The sequence below is a fragment of the Rhyacophila brunnea genome, unplaced genomic scaffold (assembly GCF_057557595.1).
Source record: "Rhyacophila brunnea isolate RB1 unplaced genomic scaffold, BYU_Rbru_1.0 scaffold_88, whole genome shotgun sequence".
Classification (NCBI taxonomy): domain Eukaryota; kingdom Metazoa; phylum Arthropoda; class Insecta; order Trichoptera; family Rhyacophilidae; genus Rhyacophila; species Rhyacophila brunnea.
In genome coordinates, this window is record NW_028233359.1 from 505,323 (window position 1) to 522,394 (window position 17,072).

A 17,072-nucleotide genomic window follows, 5' to 3' on the forward strand; every position below is an offset into this window, starting at 1 on the left:
ATGGTTTTTCACCAAAATGAGTCATTTTGTGCATTTTCATAACACGAGACGTAGTGCATGAGTAATTGCAATTGTCACACTTAAATGGTTTTTCACCAGAATGGGTCATTTTGTGTGTTTTTATGTGACTCTGATGTCTGCTTGAATAATTGCATTTATCACATTTAAATGGCTTTTCACCAGAGTGACTCATTTTGTGTGTTTTCATGTCACTTGATAGGCTGCATGAATAATTGCATTTATCACATTTAAATGGCTTTTCACCAGAATGACTCATTTTGTGTCTTTTCATTTGACCTGACTGTCTGCATGAGTAATTGCATATGTCACATTTAAATGGTTTTTCACCAGAATGTGTCATTTTGTGTCTTTTCAGGTTAACTGAATGAATAAATGAGAAATTGCATATATCACATTTAAATGGTTTTTCACCAGAATGAGTCATTTTGTGTGTTTTCAGATTACCTGAATGTCTACATGAGAAATTACACATATCACATTTAAATGGCTTTTCACAAGAATGACTCATTTTGTGTGTTTTCATGTTACCTGAATGTCTGCATGAGTAATTACATATATCACATTTAAATGGTTTTTCACCACAATTAGTCATTTTGTGTGATGTCATGTGATTTGATTGTCTGCATGAGTAATTGCACTTCTCACATTTAAGTGACTTTTCCCCAGAATGAGTTATTTTATGTGTTTTGATGTTACCTGAATGTCTGCATGAGTAATTACAGATAATTTAAATGGCTTTTCACTAGAATGAGTCATTTTATGTGTTTTCATGTTACCTAATTGTATGCATGAGTAATTGCATTTATTACAGTTAAATGGCTTTTCACCAGAATGAGTCATTTTATGTATTTTCATGGTACCAGACGTCGTGCATGAGTAATTGCATTTATCACAGGTAAATGGCTTTTCACCAGAATGTCTCATTTTGTGTGTTTTCATGACATCTGATCGTTTGCATGAATATTTGCATATATCACATTTAAATGGCTTTTCACCCGAATGACTCATTTCGTGTCTTTTCATTTTACCTGACTGTCTGCATGAATAATTGTATTTGTCACATTTAAATTCCTTTACGTCAGAATGAGTCATTTTGAGTGACTTCATGACGTGACCAGGACGAAATCTTGAAAAAGGACCATCGTCACATTTAACCAGCCATGCAACGGAATCGGTCGTTTTCGCAATTGTGGTTTTGTGTATCGCTTTGTGAAGCAACATTAGGTCGAACGATGAAAAAAAATCAAAACAGATACTGCACACAAAATTTTCTTTATGAAACGATTTTTTTTCCAGTTGTATAACAGCCACTAATAATTCTGTGTTTACCATATTCGATTGAAAAATATCATGTTTACTATTGCGACAGGCGACATCTTTATACCATTCAATATATTCTTTGAGTTCTTTCTTAATGTCGTGTTCCTCAATATGTAGGCCTTCGCTAGACGCTTGTGCTTCAGTCACGTTCCAGGTCGATTTTTGGCTCGCAACATTGGCCGGTACAGTGCTTCTAGCGATAATCTATAAAAAAACGAAATAAGAATTATGAGATTTTTTAATAACAGTTCCTTATAAGAAAGAGATCCAGTTAGAAATATTATACCTAGACACGGTGTTAGCGAACCTTTTTACGTAGGCACGCGTGCCAAAAATTTCCAAATATAATCTTTCGACTGTCTGACGTGCCGAGCAGTTTTTTATACGGAAAAAATAAAAAAGTAGTTTTTAAGAAATCTATTAAAAAATGTTTAAATATTACAAGAGATAATCTATCTTTCACCGTGTTTCTAGACGACTGCATATATAGGCCCAGGAGAGGTAAGACCGCTCGTTGTCGGTAGTTTCCGAATGCTTAGGCTTGTACTTGAGTCGGCGTTGCGCGGAGTGATCGATCGATTAAAACCGTGGTACTTGTTGTTGTAAATTGGTACATAATCTTTGTTTTTACTTCGATTTTCGGAGTCCCGAACATACTTCAATTTAAATCAAGCACAATCTTAAAAAGCTTGACATAATCATAATTATTAATAGATACTTTTATCATTTTAGAAAACGCGTTTTCTATCCGAAACCGTGTTTTTTCAGATCTTTAATTCCATCGTGTACAAATTAATTATTGTGATATCATTTAACACTTTCTATAAACCTACTCGATATATGTGAGAACGTGACTATGGTGTGGTACTTTATTTAATTATGAAAATTCAGAATATGGTTCTCGTTGACCTCATGTATGCCCATCCCTAATCTATTGTCTGCTAGTTTGCAGCTGTCTTGAAAATGGGATTGGTTTGATGGGGTACATCATAATTACTACACTAACATTAACACATCTTCCACAAACGTTATGTATAGCTCAATGCTACATAAGACATTTTTTGGAAATCGATGAAACCACCGTTTTTTGCATGAAGATATAGTTTGACATAACTGACGAATAACAGGAATGTATATTTATAACAAAAACACTAATAGGTTATAAATTTGATTTGCGATTTTTATATTGATAATTCAATACGAAACGAGAAAGACCTTATAATTATGTTGTTTTGAAGACAATCGGGGATCTAATTTTGACAGCTGAACAGTGGGATCACTCGTTTGAGAGATGCTTGTACATACAGATATTATGCTCAGGCTTTGTGTCGTAAAATGGCGCTGATACTGTTCACAATATCGTCACCGTTTTAGCAAAACCATCTATGTGCACTTTCTCAAATTGTGCAGGAGAAGGATAAAACTGAATAAAAAAATAATGTTACATTTAAACATTAAAATTATGAAGAATGCTTTATTATAATCAGAAAATGGTCTAAGATTATTATTTTGTTTACAAAAATCTTTTATTTTTAATACAAAAATAATAAAAATACAGTTTGTGATGTCACATAAGTTGTTTTGACCGTTTTGTAAATACACATAGTTTAATTTATTCATCAAAATGTGAATAATAATAAATTCATGAAAAACTGTTACATAAATAATAGTTGAAATATACATAGTGCATTAGTGATAAATTGCAATATCATTTTATTAATTATTAATGCAATAGTGAGATGATATTATATTTATAAGTTCGTTTACTTTCTATTAGCAGGTTTAAATGTTAGGTTATCGTAGAAATAGTGGTGATCTTTCTCTATTACACTTTTTAATTCCTGAAGATGTATGTATTTCGACTGTGATATTGGCAATGATTCATTATATATATTATAAAGGCAGTCAAACGGTTGCACTGATAAAGTTGAGTTTGTAAAAGATTGTTCCATCTGGTAGATACTGTAACATTTTAATATCATATACAACAGGATCTCCGATTCGTTTTCCTGGTCTGATTGAACTTAATCCAGATTTAATCTTATCCATAATTCTTAAAAATTAAAAATCAATGACATTAATTTTATAAGGTTGTTTTGGTCTTGCTAGCCGCATACGTGCTATATAATCAGATGGTGAATATATTGGAGGCTTAAAATACTTTTTTTAGGTAGCATGTGCACTATCGGCCTCTATCATGGTGTGGCCTTTTTCCAGAAAAAGCTGTTGAATCTCGATGTTTTTTCTCTCTAAAGATATAACTTAGAGCAGTAGCGAATAATTTATTTCGGTTTTGATATCCACACCCATCCGATATTAGAATTATTTCATTGTATTGTCCTGCTTTCGATGAGATGAGACAAATTCATTAGAAGATACATTATGAAGAATGTATATGGTGAAATTGTGTAGTTGCAGCTTTTGTTTATAATACATTTGTGCCTGTGTTTTGGACATAGCAGCACACTTTGGAGATCCATTGTGATTACTAACCGTCCAGTAATACTTCTGGTACTCTCCTTCATTTCATTTTTGGTCTTCTAGCATCTTTTTTTTTTTTTAATAATGTGGCTATTGTATTCCATTTCTGAAACATTCTTCATTTTATAACTACAGCAGATGGCAGTGATGGCACACTGATCTTTACGTGGTTGGTGGATACTGATTTTTTGGTGGTAAATATACTGGAGTATATTCTGCTGCTTTATGACCATTTTCCAGAGACCATTTTTTATATTCATCATGCATTTGTATTTTGGATCGGAAACAAAATTCCACACACACCCTGGAGGTATTTTCTCTGCAATAATGGCTGGGAACTTTGGAATTAGATCCAACCATAATGTAACATTTTTCCACAAATCTCTCCGTTTTGATTTTTGGTTGCACTACCAATTATTTATCTTCAGTCAGATTCTTATTACTTGTCATTGTTGCTTTCAATTGGCCACTGTCATCGAGACGTTTGTAGTTGTTTATCCAACTTTTAAATTAATTCTCGCCTATACCCTATTGACCATGTAGGCATCTTCCAGAAATTATTGAATATTTCCTGTCTCTCTTTTTGAGAAAGCATCTTTCAAGCCGTCGTGCAAGACCATAATGCATAGCATATAACATATAAACAAACAATGTGTAGCCAAACTGTAAAAAAACATTACACTCTCGATATCAAAATACCATCTATATGTTACTATAATATACACATAGTTGTTTTTGTGAACCGTGGTTTTTGAACCTTACACATAGCTGTTTTTTATTTTTTGAAATAACTTCGGAGCGAGTTTACCCAACACATAGATCATTTTACTGGCCTATAGAGAAAAAAATAAGGAATGACTTGGTATTTAAAAGTCATTTTTGATAAAAGTGACACATAGATGGTTTTGCTAAAACGGTGACGATATGATGTATGGATGAAATATCGAAAGTAATTTTTAAGTACGCACAAGTAGTGCACTGTTAAAATTCATTGAAATAGGAGCATTCAAAATATTCTGCGGAATGACGAAACCACAAACTTACTTTCTCGCAATGCCAGCATGTGGCGTGAGCATTATGTCATCGCAGCATTATTCTGGTACAAACTGTAATGTTAGGTTATGACAAAAGTACTTTCTGAAAGAATAGGTCGATCGGTCATCATCAGGTCAATGCACCCACTCACACTAAACCAGATAAATAGGTTAGTAAGATAGTTGTACGAAGCGCGTATAACCGAGACGAGGATAATATGTACTTACCTTTTGAAATTTAGTCACAAAGCTGTGATAGGATACAATATAGCCAATGGAAGAAAATATCGCATAATATACAATTACCTGCTGTACTGGTCCGTTATCTGAATGCGAACATCCAGGTGTTGGATCTTCATCATGGAATGGGTGTTTTGCGACTGCAACGAACTCGCATTTAACGTCAACCAGCTGGAGGTCAATCTCGGGTTTAATTTTATTGAGACGCGTTGCTGGATTCTGAAAGAAACGTTATGCATTTTTGTAATCATATAAAAAAAACAATTTTGATCTCGCGTACCTATTTTATGACAATGCTTAATTATATAATTGAGGTAGGTAGCTGTTTTTAATAGAAAGTTTGACAATAGTACGTTCTTAAACGATTTGTACAAAATACAAACCTAACGTACCTAGGTATTCTGCTAAAATAAGTATAAACATCGCAGGAAAGGACTTAATAAATAAAAACTAACCTCAAAATAGCAACTGAAATCGTCTGTGTTCTCCTGCTTTATATAAGTGCGCGTGTCAGGGCTGTTTTGATGGCTAGTCGTTACATCAAACTTGTCTTCGGTGTCAGATTGGTGTCCATCACATTCTCGCTTGACTTCCATGTTTGCGTATCAACAATCGTATGCAATGTGCTAGAGACAACTTGACAACTTTATGTTCTGTTGTATATAAGAGTTGCCGAAGCTAATAATATCCAGTGTAGCTATTATCTGATCAATAAGAATGTACCTATTGAATTTTGTAGGTATTATAGTACAGATGCTAATGTCAAGAACACCGACTAAACGTAGAACGTTTACCGTAGGTAACTAAAATGTATGTGCTGTCGCTGGAGACTAATAGAGAGTGGAACCGTCACGAAAAGGATTTCGTCAGTGTTGACATTGTATGAGAAAAAAACCCAATTTGATTTATTTTTTTATTATATACCGAGATGCGCTGTTCTCGTTATGATTGAGGAAATGCTGATTTTCATATCATTATTTTGTTTAGACAACAAAACATACATATTATTAAATTGTGTGACCGTGTCAAGTGTGTATTTTTATTATAGGTAGTTTTCACGGAAATACTTTTCAGTATTGCGGCAACATTTTTCTAACATTACATTGAATGGATCTTGTCTGTTACGTAACACGTGTCTTTTGGAATATATACCCTTAACATGGATGTAAAGCAAGAATATGATGGAGTACATTCCGATATAGAAGGCAAGCCTTTGTTTGACACGCTGACAAGCCATCCAAACAACCCGGACCCTCGCATTCATGTATCGCAAGAGAATGCGGACGTTTCAAGTTGCAATTTCGAGGTTAGTTTTTGGAAACTATATTCTTTTACAAAAACTTTAGATTGAGAATAATAACGAAAAGTACACTATTATAATAATATGTTTTTACAAACTATGTATGAACATAAGGTGATATTAAACTTTGTTTCAAAAGAATACTTGATTAAGCAATTTGACAGCTACGATACATCTTTGATATTATAGGTTAGGTTAGGTTATCTACTAATTCATGTTAAATATAATCATTATACATTGTTATATGGATGTTACGAGAAATGAAACTGGTTTTAGCGTGCTTACAAAATATAATAATTGCTTCTTTCAGTGCCTAATGGATGACCTCTCTAATATGAAATCTGAGACAGATGATCAACAAGGCGTCGTCAAGCGTGAGATTATTGAAGATGTTTCACACCCAATATATGATGATGAATACCCTCAACCGGGTTGTTCACATTCAGATTACAGGCCAATTGTAAGTAGACATAATGTGTGCTGTCTTATATAGATGGTTGGAATTTGCAATGCATCTCTGAAACTCATTTCACCATTATTAATTCGCTCCAACTTGTTTCATTTGTTGGTTTTAGGTTACACTAATAATATATTTACAATATATGTGTAGGTTTGTACATCTTTCGTTAAATCATGAGTATTTAATTATGATAATTTCTACATCACAATCATTCGAATGTAAATTGCGATCCACTGTACGTTAAATTAATCTCCCGCGAGTGCCTTTTAAGTCATGCAAGGTAAGATATGTAAAAAAAAGCGTTAATTTGTTATATTGTATATGTTACTCCGAATGTGCGAAATTGACTATTACATGAAATGGGCAAAATTTTGGCTAATTCGTGTAAAAATCAAGCCTGTTGCCTTATTCATGAATTAGGTAAATAATCTGCCGAGTACGTGAATTCGCCAGGGTATGGAATTCTTAAACTGTCAACATGACAGTAGAAAAAGTAAATTTAATACCGATGGTTTTATTAGTTATAATTGGACATAATATAATATTATTATTATTGTGTATTTTATAAAAATAAGTGTGTTATGCCGTGTCCACATTGGCAACAAGTTGCTGGCAACCTCATTAAATTTTGATTAAAATTATTTTTTGTCAAACAAATTTTGATAATTATCGTGAAATTTAATGAGGTTACCAGTGTGCACAAACTTTTAGATTTTAACGTTTAATGGCAAATCTAACTCACTGTCAAATTAATATGTCCACGAGACGGAGCGATAATTTTGTTGATTTTACGAACCGGAACGGCGCTCCGGTTTGTTCCGGTCCATTTCGAGCCCTGATATTTTTTATAATTTATTCAATGACATTTGACATATTTGGTTAGTTTGATTAGTTGCAAAAAACACCACCGGAGCGCGAACATCTATTTTGGCCATAGATAATATACGTAAATTTCGACCAATGCGTGAGCATTTGACACATTTAGTTTAAATGCAAAAAACACCACCGTAGCGCTACTATCTAATGTGTCCAATGCATGAACTAGGCAGAAAAATTACTGCCGAATTCACAGATATTTTGTCTTATTCATGGATAAAGCAACGGGCTTACATTTTTCATGATTTAGGCAAATTTTTGCCCATTTCATGTAATAGTCAATTTCGCACATTCGGCGTTACGTTTATAAAAAAATTGCTTCCAGCAAAGAGGAGGTTTATCGCACGCATCCCGACGCGTAAGCTGCTCGGCCATCGTTACGTTATTTAGGTGATCGTTAGTTATTTTATCCAGAAATATCAGGAAAAAACATAGCACAGTTGCAGAGTGAACATTTTTTATTGACATCCGACAATTATGTTATGCAATCTTTGAATTTCCATTCGAAACTATACTAATTTTGTACAAAATAAATTACACATATTGTACCAAGACTTGTACCACAATAAGTGTATCATAATATTCTGTTTTATGTATATCCTTTTGGATGTTACATGTTGAGTTCCATATTTTGTTTTAGCTTTTTACGGATTATTCTGTAACAATATTGAATTCGTATGTAATACCTTGGCAGGGGTAGGGTAGGTACTATTATCATTTTTACTCTAATTTCTTTACTTAGGACCATACATCAGTGAAACGGCAAGTAATTTACATCTATAGGCGCGACGAAATTTTGGACTCGCCGGCATTCGGAGAGTGAACGTCGAGGTGTGAATACGTCAATTTGTTTCGTGATGGCGACAGGGGTATTAGTTCTTAAACGTGTAATGACTAAAAACGTTACTTATTTTCGTGAAAAAGAAAACATGTCAATGAATATAATATTATTGTTACTAATGGAACAATAAACATAACATTAAATGGACGCATCTTGGATTTATATGACAAAATATATTTTGTTCGGCATGCGTCATTTGCACCCGCGACCCGCAATCCACGCATCGCCAAGCCACGATCTTTGTTGACCATGCCTCAACTGAGGTATAGCCTTAAAATCGATTCATTGCTGGCCTACTAATTTCTAATTAATTAACACATTTAAATATCATGTTAATTATATCTAATGGCCAACTAATGCAAACGCGCCAGTCGCAGTGTCAGCTCTAAATAAGTTGATGTCAGATGATTCTGAAAATCATAAACGTTGAAAAAAAATAACTCAAACAGTAGAAAACATAATTTAGAATTTATTATTACTATAATTTTGGCTTTCTAGGTTTCTACTAAGGAATTTTTCACAAGGCATCACGATACAGATAGGAGGCAACAATCCTCGCCTGTTGGAATCGAAGATCAAGTGATCCAGTGTTCAGAAATGACGATAGACCAACAAAATATTAAAGAAGAAATCTTTATAGCAAATACTCCGAAGGAACTTCGACTTATTCTGACAAGGGTAATATATTTCTCACGCATTTAATTTTCAGCATTTGCACAATTTTGGATGCGGAAGTGCCCTAAAATGTCACAAATTGATTCACGCGAACATGATTGCTGATCAGTAACTTAGTAATCCTTAATTACATGAAATATAATATCCTTGCTATAATTTATATCTACAGGTAGCGTATTTAAGTTTTAAAATTAATGGACATAAGTATCTAGCGTGTACCTTCAGACAGTCGACAGTGCCCAACATTTCAAAATAATTTGTGCTATCTGGCCACCGCGAAGTTCTTGAAGTGTATTCTGCACTTCCAATTTTCCGGGTACTTTTTCGAGCTCTGCTGGCCGTATATTATAAATAGCACGAACAATATTGGTTTCCAAGACGTCAATTATGTATGGCTTATCAGCGTCACCTAGCCACTCAAGAAATATTCCATATTTGTCAAATCGCACGACTTTGGAAGCAAATTGACTGGTTCATTTCATAAATAAATCTAATTCAATAATTCCGTATACGTAGTTTCATCCTGTTGACACCACATCCTATCCGGATCAATGCCATCCATATATGTATCAGCAACAAATATAATTCATTATGGGCCAGTGCCTTATGATCTCCATTAACCGTAACGCGAGCTCCCACCTCTTTTTTTTAATAAATAAGGTTCGATGATTCCACCAGCATGTAAACCGCACAAGCTAGTGCATTATTTTTATGTAAAGAAATCTCTAGGGCCTCTTCCAGATTGGACCCCATATGCGCAAATTTTGTTAATAACAAACCCGTTTAGCCCAAAATAAGCATCATCGCTTAAGTAAAACATTATTTATATCTTTGAATCGCTATTCGATCGTCACTCTATTTATGATTTGCCCGTCTAAATACTGATCATAAGTGTCAAAAAGGATGCGCACTACTACAGGTCGGTTGGACGATTAACCCTTTTCGTAAGTTCTATCTAAACAAAAAATAAAACTCTTTTTCCATTGTGGAATCTTGAAAACAGAGATGTAATGGTATTTCATGCGAATCGAGTTGAAATATCACGAAATCGGTGATTTAATGTAGTACCTAATTATAATATATCACCTGCCATAAAATACAACATCTCGATTGTCTTTCTCATCTTTACTAGTGCAGTGGATAAAAATTTATCTCTTAAGTAAAATATCCTTTGTCTACTGCTCCTTGCATGTAGCGTGTATTTTTAGTATGGATAAGTGATTGCACCCCTCTCCCTACTATACTTTAGATTATACAATCAAAAGTTTATGGAAAACCTCAAACAGCTATTTATTCATTAACGACCAATAATTAATAGGGGAAAGCGGGATGTGCCGCAAGAATGGGCAAGCCAAACGTTATTAATTTAATTTACAAATTAATTATAGTGACATTTAATAATTATATTCCAAATTCACGAAATATGGAAATCAACCGTAAAAAAAAACTGTAGAACTGGATATAGTAATTTTGAGTTTCGTCGTCTGGGGGTCATCTATGTGAGGATCTTGGAGTACATAGTGGAAACACTTGATGCTTGTGCTTCACTACAGTTATTTAAATGAATAAAACTCACCTTCAGCATAATGATATTTATTGTTAATGGCTCTACTATTATTCCATGGCCAAGGTCACATATAATTTATATATTGTTTAATATAGTTCTTAGAAAAACTGTAAAGAAAATATATATAGTTATAATTATAGGAACTAATTCGTAGAATTGTATTGACTATTTAAGTCCAAATTTATTTATATATATTTATTTATTTAATTTTTAATAACTTATAAAAGTCTTAATAATGTCTTAATATTATAGAGTCGCTAATTAGAAAGTTGGAGAACCGCACACGTAATTAGGATGTACTCGCGGCTTCTTATAGGGTTTGACCAGAAAAAGAAGAGATACGCTGGGTGGATTAATGTTTTACCTCTCAAAAAGTTACATCATGAATAAGAGAAGTTAATAGTTTACATACATAATGAACCCTTAGCTCATCGACTGGACTTGTAAGGATGCACGTTTAAACTTTATGGTTATATCGTCTAGTTTTGAGCTTTACAAACTATGATTATTCATCTTTACTTATGTTCGGACATACTCGTCTAAAGGATAGATAAAAAGTTATAAAAGCTTAAGATTATCTTAGTCTATTAGTAATATATTATGTTCGCCTTATAGCTAAGTTTATATAAATCAATTATGGCATCACAAATAATTAATCTGTAAGGAAATTTTGATTAATGCTGTTTTAGCATTACGGTATTATCTCGCATCTATGGAGTTTATCTTTGGAAAATTGCCCACCTAGTGTGTGCTCTTTCCACTCACTACACCTAATACTTGAAACAAAACGTGTGTGGAAAATTGGCCCGAGCGCTGGCTCTGTCTGAGACATGCACTTATATAGCAATTATAAGAAGGAGAGCTTGCACTCTTTTCTAGGTTTCTACCAAGGGATTTTTCACAGAACATCACGATATAGGCGATAGTCAACAATCCTCAGATGATGGAGCCCAGGATAGAATGATGCAGTATTCAGAAGTCACGATAACTGAGAAAGACATTAAAAAAGAAATCTTAGAACGAGATACTCCGAAAGAACTTCGCCTTATTCTAAGAAGAGTAATCCATTTCTCACGTAATTTAATTTGCTGCATTTGTAGCGCAGTTTTTGGTAGCAGAAGTGCTCTAAAAACTCACAAAATTGCTCACATGGACGTGATTGATAATCAAAATCAAATCATAATATTTTCTCAACACAGTAATATTAAAGCAAATAAAAATACAAGTACAGGTCAAAAACCTTATAAATGCAATGTATGTTCATACAGATGCTCGCATCTTAGTAATCTTAAAATACATAAAATGAAACATACTGGTGAAAAACCTTATAAATGTAATGTATGTTCATATAGATGCTCGCAACCTAGTAATCTTAAGAAACATAAAAAGACACATACTGGTGAAAAACCCTTTAAATGCAATGTATGTTCATACAGTACCTCGCGACTTGATCATCTCAAAACACATAAAATGACACATACTGGTGAAAAACCTTATAAATGTAATGTATGTTCATATAGATTCTCGCGATTTGGTGTTCTTAAGAGACATAAAATGACACATACTGGTGAAAAACCTTATAAATGTAATGTATGTTCATATAGATGCTCGCAATTTGGTGTTCTTAAGAGACATGAAATGACACATACTGGTGAAAAACCTTATAAATGTAATGTATGTTCATATAGATGCTCGCAGCTTAATGATCTTAAGAGGCATAAAATGACACATACTGGTGAAAAACCTTATAACTGCAATGTATGTTCATACAGATGCTCGCAACCTAGTCATCTTAAAACACATAGAATGACACATACTGGTGAAAAACCTTATAAATGTAATGTATGTTCATACAGATTCTCGCGATTTGGTGTTCTTAAGAGACATAAAATGACACATACTGGTGAAAAACCTTATAAATGTAATGTATGTTCATATAGATGCTCGCAAATTAATGATCTTAAGAGGCATAAAATGACACATACTGGTGAAAAACCTTATCAATGCAATGCATGTTCATATAGCTGCTCGATACTTAATGATCTTAAGAGGCATAAAATGACACATACTGGTGAAAAACCTTACAAATGTAATGTATGTTCATATGGATTCTCACAACTTGTTAATCTAAAGAAACATAAAATGACACATACTGGTGAAAAACCTTATTAATGTAATGTATGCTTATATAGATGCTCTCATCTTAGTAGTCTAAAGAAACATAAAATGTTACATACTGGTGAAAAACCTTATAAATGCATTATATGTTCATATAGATGCTCGACATCTAGTTATCTCAAAAGACATAAAATGACATTCAGGTAAGAAACCTTATATATGCAATGTATGTATATATAGATGCTTTGTACTTGCTTATATCAATTGACACATACAGGTGAAAAACCTCATTAATGTAAAAGTATGTTCATATAGATGCTCGCAGTTTGGTGATCTTAAGAGACATAAAATTACAAATACTGGTTAAAACCTTATAAATGCAATGTATTTTCATATAGATGCTCCTCATCTAATAATCTTAAGACCTAAATTTATACATACTGGTGAAAAACTTTATCAATGCTTTCTGTGTTCATATAAATGCTCGGCATCTAGTTGTCTTAACGGCCCATATGCTCAGCGTAGGTCAAATGGAGCTTTTATGGTTTTTTCAGAGCACAACCCTGGACATTCCTTAAACTTTATACATAATCTATTTATATGATTTTGAAGCCTTTTTATCCTTTATATTTATTTTAAACATTTGATACTGCATAAAGTATTTTTATTACATAAAATAGGATTCTTTTTTACCTCTCGCTCTAATGTTTTAAAATATAGTCATATTTCATTACATAAATGTGCAGTTCTGTTAAGATTTTTTACATTTATTAATATTTAAACGCTTTTATAAAACCATCAGTATAATTTATGTCGATATTATTATAGTGAAATATTTACGATAAAAAAATATATTGATAATCTCAGTGATCCCAAATTTGACAAGAATTAGGCATTTTATTATTCAAAAAATGGGCATGATTAACACATTTGAAGATAATTCTAAAGATACTGATTATAAGCTATGTCTTTAACCATTCAAGTATGATACACATCGTATGAATAATGATTACTTTATAATAATTATTGACCTAAGAAAAAGGTAATATTTTTTTGAAATACACCATTTCTATTGGCATTACCTAGTGGTAAAGCTACAACATACGGCCGTTGCCATCAATTGACAAACGATAAATGAAGTTGGGATTAAGATCATAGTAACGCGCGTGTTTGAACATGTACCGTTTTAAAAAAAAATAAAAAATTCGGTTAGGTACATGTTCAAACACTCGCGTAATTAACATTAGAAGAACATTAGAAAAATAATCAATCCTTTTATTTAAAACCAGTGAGACGCCACTTAAGTCCTGGCACGCGAGCAGCGTCCACCAATGCCAAGGATGTACAGGTACGCATTTGTTTCAGTGCCGAATTTTTTGAATGTAAGTAGGTACTATGTTTTAATTTTATCGTGGAATTTTAAAACAAACACATTCGCAAATGATTAGCAATTGACAGAAACTCGGAATGTTTGTGAATTTTATTATAAGTATGTGTTGTAGTCATTGTCAACACAATGTTATGTTATTTTAATCACACTTGTATTTTTTTACTTAAATAAATTAATAAAAGTATTTTTGCACTAATATTTTCTACATAAAACCTATGTTTTTCCAAGATTGAACGAACACGATATTAATAATAAATCTCTTATAACACTATAACTACGCCAGGAGGCCAATCCCAGGATGAAGCATGGCCGAAGTGAGTAGTGGTGAGCAGCGGCGGCTCCTCTAATACCATGCATGTGCGCTGCACTGCTTTTTCCTAAACATCACTCAATGTGCAACAATGCTATTCATAAGTCATCACTCGTTTATCGCAATTTAATCCATGTAAATTTATACCAAAATCATGTACTCAGTGAACAGTCACCATAAGAGAGCGCTCGTGGTAACGCACTAATATCGATCTTAGTTTGCCATTCATATTACATTGGGTAATAACAGATCAACCCGACACGTGAAACTCATAAACATGTCATAAAAACCCAAGATTTTATTGCTTTCTGGGACGCCGACCAGTTCATGAAATTCGACACAGAAAAAAAAACAGTAGGAATACGCGGAAAAGTGTAGTAACTGAGATTTAGCAGGATTGATAAAAAAAAGATTTTTTTTATTTAAATCTCATATAAATTCATTGGAAATAGGCTGATATTGAATACAAATTGACTATCAACATAAAAATTATGGTTACGATCCTTAAATCGTTCTATATTTACAAATATTTGAATATAATTTATAAAAAATTATATCTGAGTTATCATGTTCTGTTAACATGATGTCATATGTTTAACAATACCCGACTCGCGTTAAGTTTTACTGCCGACCCAATTTTTTAGACTTTATTTTATTTTGTAGACGCCTGACGCCTTCAATATCCTGTGTCGAAAAATACGTATTCAAAACAAATGATTTTTTTTATATTGTCTTGAAAAATTATTACAGTTTAGTTTCGGCTGCCGCAATGTATAGTCACGTTCTGTCTATCACTTTATTTCGATAATTTTCTTCGTAAAAAGAAATTATGAATAATATTATATGATTGTTTAATCAGTGAAGTGTGTGTGTTTTATAATGATGTCGATAAATGTAGACTATATTAAACATAACAAGAGTTCCTTCGAAGAAAGAATCAAAATAAAAAAGGCTGGTTCACCGAAGCCTGAATTAAATATTAAAAAAATATGTGGATTAAAACAAAAAGTCTTTACACGTTCTTTTCGAAAGGAAATGTATGACAAGGCTTTATGGTTATGTGGTTGTGAGAGATTGAATACATTTTTTTGTTTTCCTTGTCTAATTTTTAAGGATACAGGGTTAAATTTCCTGAGAATGATTTTAAAATGATCCTGGAATCATATGACTTTTTGGATAGATTTAAACTTAAACACGAATTATCAACACGATTTTTAAAATTATTAAACACGATTTTAAAAACGCGGATGGTGCTATAGCTATTTTACAATTGTTTTATAATAATAATTTAATGACATCATTTTCCCAATGTACAAAACTTTTAAAAATCATTTGTACAATTCCGATGACATCTGTGGAAAGTGAAAGGTGTTTTTCAACCCTTAAAAGAATTAAATCGTTTTTAAGAAATACCATGAACCAGGACAGACTTAATTGTCTATCTGTGTTAAGCATCGAGAAAAAACTTTTACAATCAGTTCCAGACTTTAATGAGAAAGTGATTGAGGTGTTCGCTAAGCAGAAACAACGCCGAATTGATCTTCTTTTTAAATAAGGTAAGAAAGTTTTTAGTGCACCCCCTATGAAAGCAATTTTGGTAACCACCGGCCGCCACTGGTGGCCACATGCCCGAAATCATTTACAAATGTTAATGCCACGAAGATATCGATTTTTCTCAAAAAAATATTTAAATTTAACTTTTACAATTTTATTTAAAGTTCTATTGAACTTTAAAAAAACAAAATTTGTAATTAAACATACCTGGTCTGATGGCTTGTCTCGTAGATAAGAGCAGCCAGGTTGAGTTAATTCATCATTACCTTGTTAGATTGCATTCTCAATAAATTCTTCTTTGATGATGACTCCCTCAGTATTCTCATACTTAATATTCTTCGGACCATTGTCACACTTCTGAAAATAATATTATAAATATTATGTAATAGTATCATCGGTACGATCAGCCTGAAGGGTCCCCCATAGCTCTTTCTTCAATAATTGGTCGCCAATGTATGACTTAATTTGGCAGGTGAATGTATAATCACCGAACGACATTCCGATGTTATGGGCAATCCGACAAAATAGTGCACTCTTGCGGTCATACTTGTTTGTTTTAGTTCAATTAAGAGTACATATTACAGATGGCTGAGTTAGTTTTTTTTAAAATGCATTAAGCCTTACCCAACCAAACCAAACAACTAATAAAAAATATTCTTCCATCTATAAAATATCCAAAATTCTGAATGATTTAATAACATATTGAGGCTTGGTTTCGCAGGTTTTTTGTTAAATTGTAAAAATAACATTAGTCAAATATTTTAGTCATAGTGCAATGAAAACAAATACGTAGATACGAGCGAAGAAGTTTTGCGTGTACTATATTTATGTTGGATATTAGCAAACTATATTGTACATCCTTTGCCGCTGGATGATACCCATTTT

At 32.8% G+C, this 17,072-nt stretch overlaps 2 protein-coding genes across 2 annotated transcripts; one reads left to right on the forward strand and one right to left on the reverse strand.

Annotated features, from left to right (window-relative positions):
- Nucleotides 1-456: 456 nt before the first annotated feature.
- Nucleotides 457-5,903, reverse strand: LOC147063738 (uncharacterized). The gene is made up of 4 exons (XM_085959322.1): nt 5,552-5,903; nt 5,163-5,315; nt 933-1,545; nt 457-473 (listed from the first exon to the last, which is right to left on the reverse strand). Exons 1-4 carry the CDS (start codon nt 5,690-5,692, stop codon nt 457-459), a joined length of 924 nt encoding a protein of 307 aa, XP_085815448.1. The 5' UTR covers nt 5,693-5,903.
- Nucleotides 5,904-6,196: 293 nt separating this feature from the next.
- Nucleotides 6,197-9,755, forward strand: LOC147063739 (uncharacterized). Its single transcript, XM_085959336.1, has 3 exons — nt 6,197-6,402; nt 6,707-6,856; nt 9,072-9,755. The coding sequence occupies exons 1-3, from the start codon at nt 6,256-6,258 to the stop codon at nt 9,273-9,275; spliced, it is 501 nt and encodes a 166-aa protein (XP_085815462.1). The 5' UTR covers nt 6,197-6,255; the 3' UTR covers nt 9,276-9,755.
- Nucleotides 9,756-17,072: the final 7,317 nt, after the last annotated feature.